The 4,358-nt window shown below is 41.0% G+C and overlaps 1 protein-coding gene and 1 non-coding gene across 2 annotated transcripts in view; one reads left to right on the top strand and one right to left on the bottom strand.

Moving 5' to 3' along the window:
• Nucleotides 1–305: 305 nt before the first annotated feature.
• On the bottom strand, nucleotides 306–412 carry LOC123248117. Its single transcript, XR_006506218.1, has one exon. It is a non-coding gene; the product is annotated as a U6 spliceosomal RNA (small nuclear RNA).
• A 3,043-nt stretch (nucleotides 413–3,455) lies between these two features.
• Nucleotides 3,456–4,358, top strand: part of KIF6 (kinesin family member 6) — a 540,790-nt gene continuing 539,887 nt past the window's right edge. The window contains exon 1 of the mRNA XM_044675300.1: nucleotides 3,456–3,521. Coding sequence (XP_044531235.1) covers nucleotides 3,456–3,521 — 66 coding nt within the window. The remainder of the gene's footprint in view (nucleotides 3,522–4,358) is intronic.

The following is a 4,358-nucleotide window of genomic DNA, read 5'->3' as shown; positions in this document are numbered from 1 at the left end:
TTTGGTTCACTCTTTATTCTGCAATTTTATTAACTTTTCATTAAGTACTGAAGTGCTATTCAATTCATGCATGTACATTATCAATATTATTTCATTGTCCATGATACCTCTAAGCATAAGGTCATTTTCATTTCTTTTTTAACCATAATTATTTTTATTGTTGCCTTGTCTGAGTTCATAAGAGCTACCTCTCCTTTTTTTAGGTCATTTGAATATTCATAAATTCTGCTTTAGCCCCTCATTTTAACTCCATGTGAATCTTTTTTGTTTCAATTGTAATTTTGTAAATAACATGTTTGGGGCTCAAAACTATGGAACACTTTATGCATTTGCATGTCATCTTTGCACAGGGGTCATGCTAATCTTTTCTGCATCGTTCCAATTTTTAATATGTGCTGCCAAAACAAGCAGCCGTTTTCTTTTTCCTATATTCAAGACTCCCAAATTATTTGCCTCTAACCCATGTACTCAGGATAGCAGCTGCTTGTTTCCCTGATGGATTTGTGCAAGGTCAGAGATGAAGAAAATGAGTCATACAATCATAGGATTTGAGGACCTTAGAGTTAATTTTATCCAACCCTTTTATGTAATAAATGAAGAAATAGAGCTTTAGAGGATTTAAATGATTTGTACCTACAGTTGCAAAGGGTACAAGTACAATTTATAGAGGGTACACGTTAAAAGTGTAGATAAAAATTTAAATCTTTTGCCTTCGAATGAAAGGTACTTTTCACCATACCATATTGCCTCTCATTTGAGTAAAGCAACTGGACAGGAAATTCAGATTTACCTTCCTAATATACTCCTTGATTACCTAATCAAATATTTTAAGTATTCTCTCAATCAGTGCTTGTCTCCTATAGCTGGCAGTGTTGGTTAGAACCAGCATGGGCCAGAAGAATATATGGTTTCTTCCTACTTTTCTTTCTCCTGTGGTTATCTATTTGTAATAAATAGTATAGGCTATTAAGTATTGTAATGAGTAACATTGGACTTGGATTCAGGAAGACCTGAATTCAAATCCAGTCTCAGACACTTAATTAGATATGTGATCATGGACAATTAACTCAACCTCTATCTCTTTTTCTTCAGTTGGGAAGTGGGGATAATAACAGTACTTACCTCTCAAGATTTGTTACAAGGATAAACAGATATTTGTAAAGCTATTCACACAAACTTCAAAGTAGAATATAAATGCTAACTTATTACTACTGCCACTGCTACTGCTGTTGCTGCTACTTGTTGTGGAGTTGTTTGTTGTGTCTGACACTTTATGACTCTATTTGGATTTTTTTTTTTTTTTTGCAAAGGTACAGAAGTAGTTTGTGGACAAGAAAATTAAGGTAAATAGTGTTAAGTGACTTACTCAGGGACACATAGCTTGTAAGTATCTAAGGCCAAATTTGAATTTAGGAGGAAGAATCTAACTCCAGGCCTGGAACTTTCCACTGCACCATCTAACTGCCTTCAACTAGGTAGGCCATTTGGGAGTATAGATTTCTATACTCTCTATACTACACTAAACTATTTTTTAGAGTATAGTATTGTTTTCTCACTAGTTCCAGGGCTTTGTCAGTTACATTTCATTTGGGATTTTCATTTTCATTCTTCATGGTGTAGTACTCTCCAGGTGAACTTATGAAGAAAGTCATCAGCTTGACATTTGCTGACAGTTCTTTCCCTAGAGAGCTAGGCAAATGACTTCTCTGTTTTGAGAATCATATAGGGGAACAAAACTCTAAAGGTTCTTAGAACCAACGGCAGAGCCAGAAGAGACTTTAAATGTCATAGACTAGGGATTCATAATCATTTTTGTTTTCATGGACCCATGTGGCATTCTGGTGAAACATACAGACCTCTTCTCAGGAAAATGCTTCTAAATTCATAAAATAAAATATATAGAATTAAAAAGGAAACTGATTATATTGGGAAAAAAAGCTATCAATTAAAAAAATAAGATCATGGACCCCAATTTAAGAACTCCTGATTTAGTACAACCTCTTCATATTACAAAGGAGAAAATTGGGGCTCAGGTATTAGGTAGTCTCTTCCTGTTTCTAAATCCTATCCTCTTATGTCTTGCCTAAGCAAGAACTCAGATTCAAGTCTATCCTCTCTTTCTAATGGCAATTAATAACTTTTAGGTTAAAACGAATCTGTTTTCACTAGAATTCTCCTGGCAACTGGCCAACTCTATTGTTTCCATGCCATAACTGAGTCTCCCTGGGATGGGTACTTTTCTGGGATCCATAGGAGCAACGCCCTGGGCTAGGAGGTGAGAATCAAAGAATCTTCTATTCCATCTATATGTAATTAGGTGCTTACTACTTCTAAGCACTATGTTTAGTGTTATAGACACAAAGAAAAGCAAAACCCATCGCTGACCTCCACACGATATGCAAGCAATTATGTATGTATGTGCAGTATATAGATAATCTCAGAATGAAGGGCACTAGCAATAAGGGGGATCTGGAAATATTTCTTGCAAAAGGTAGGATTTTATCTGAGATTTGAAAGAAGCCAGAGAAGCCAGGAGGCAGAGATGAGGAGTGGAGCATTCCAGACTTGAGGGACAGTCAGTGAAAACACTCCTGGTCAGTACATGGAGGGTATAGTATACCTTGCAGGGAATACCAAAGAAGTCATTGTAGTTGAATCAAGGGCTACATGGAAAGAAGTGTGAGACTACTGTAAAGGCGGCAAGGAACCAGGTTGCCAAGGGCTTTTAAAGACAAATAAAGGATTTGTTATTTAATCGTGGAGGTAATAGGAAGTCACTGGAGTTTATTTGAGTGAACATGGTCAATTTAAAGCGCACTTTAGGAAGATCAATTTGACAGCTTTTGGGAGGGTGGATTGGAGTGGGGAGGGAAGAGACAGAGAGATCAATCAAAAGACTTTTGCAGTAGTCTGGGTTTGAGATGATGAGGGACTAGACGAATGCCAAAGAAGAGGCAGTGTCAGAGGAGAAAACTGGAAAAGACCTCTGAGGCCACTGTTCAATTCTTAACGTTTTACAATTGAGGAAACGGAGGCGAAAAGAAGCTATGTAACTTGCTGGATTTATGTCTTGAAGTGGAAAATGGGGCGTCTGCACTCGTTGCTATGTGACCAGCAGCTGGATTTAGGAGTCCGTGAGCGTGGGCGGCGAGGCAAGAAGGTCCAGGTCTAAAACTGTGATCCAGGATCCTCTGAATTCATCAGCGCCCAGGTCTCCTGGCAACCCAGGAGGCCCACAACTCAAGGAAGCCTTCCTTTCCACGGCTGCGCAGTACCCGGAGCCCCTGTTCTCCCAGTCCTCAACTGCCTTCATCCAATTAGGGAGAAGAGGCGGGTGTTGGCCTGCCGTGGAGCATGCTGGATAGTGTCCATAGTTCCTGTTGCTAAGGCTGTAGACGTGGGCGCAGGAGCATTCTCGTGTTCTGCTGTGCTGTAACTTGGGCGCTAAGGGAGAGATGGTGAAGCAAACGATCCAGATCTTCGCGAGGGTGAAACCCACCAGCCGGAAACAGCCTCAAGGGGTACGGGGCTGGGTACTGGAGCGTGGAGAGGGTGATGTGCCCCCTCAACCCCCATGCCCGCTTTCCTGGGGTCATCAGAGGGTAGAAGGGATCCAGGGCAGGGTGTCTGGGTGTCAGGGTGTCAGGGTTTCCCATGAGTCCCTTCCAGTGCCGCACCTCACAGTCACACTCACAGGACATGAATCCCCACCATATAATGTACAGGTACTAAAGAGCTGGAAGGGACTTAAGGAACAATTTAGCCCAACCCTCCACATTGTAAACTATAAATAATAATAATAAGCAGCATGGAGTAGTGAGGGGGAAAAAAGGATTTATTTGGGACCAGAGAGCTTCGGTTCAAATCCTGACCTTGCCTACACTACTACCTATGAGCCCTTGGGCAGGACAGTTCATATCTTGGGTTATTGTTTTCTCCTCTATAAAAAAAAGGACTTGCTGCATTGTGAAACGCTGAGCAGGTAAGTCAGGCTTGGGTCTGAAAGGTTTGAACTAGATGAATTCCAAGTTCTCTTCCCCCTAACGAAGCTTATAATCCTAATGACCCTCAGGATGTTGCCAAAAGACAAGTTAATGGCAAAGAACAGACATCCCACCTGACTGTCAGCCAAGTCCTCTAGCCATACTTGAGGCCCACAAAGACATTAACAGAAGTGGGGGAAGGGTGGGGAAGGTGTGCAGGAGTGTGTTAAGTGTGAGACAAAATTCACACCCAGTTCTTCCAAACTCTTAGTCTAACAATCTGTAGCCAAACTGCCTCTCTCTCTCTCTCTCTCTCTCTCTCTCTCTCTCTCTCTCTCTCTCTCTCTCTCTCTCTCTCTCTCTCTCTCTCTCTCT

The sequence above is a fragment of the Gracilinanus agilis genome, chromosome 4, assembly GCF_016433145.1.
Source record: "Gracilinanus agilis isolate LMUSP501 chromosome 4, AgileGrace, whole genome shotgun sequence".
Taxonomy (NCBI): Eukaryota; Metazoa; Chordata; class Mammalia; order Didelphimorphia; family Didelphidae; genus Gracilinanus; species Gracilinanus agilis.
Note: the sequence above shows the minus strand (reverse complement) of the source record. Positions and strands in the feature narration are given on the sequence as shown.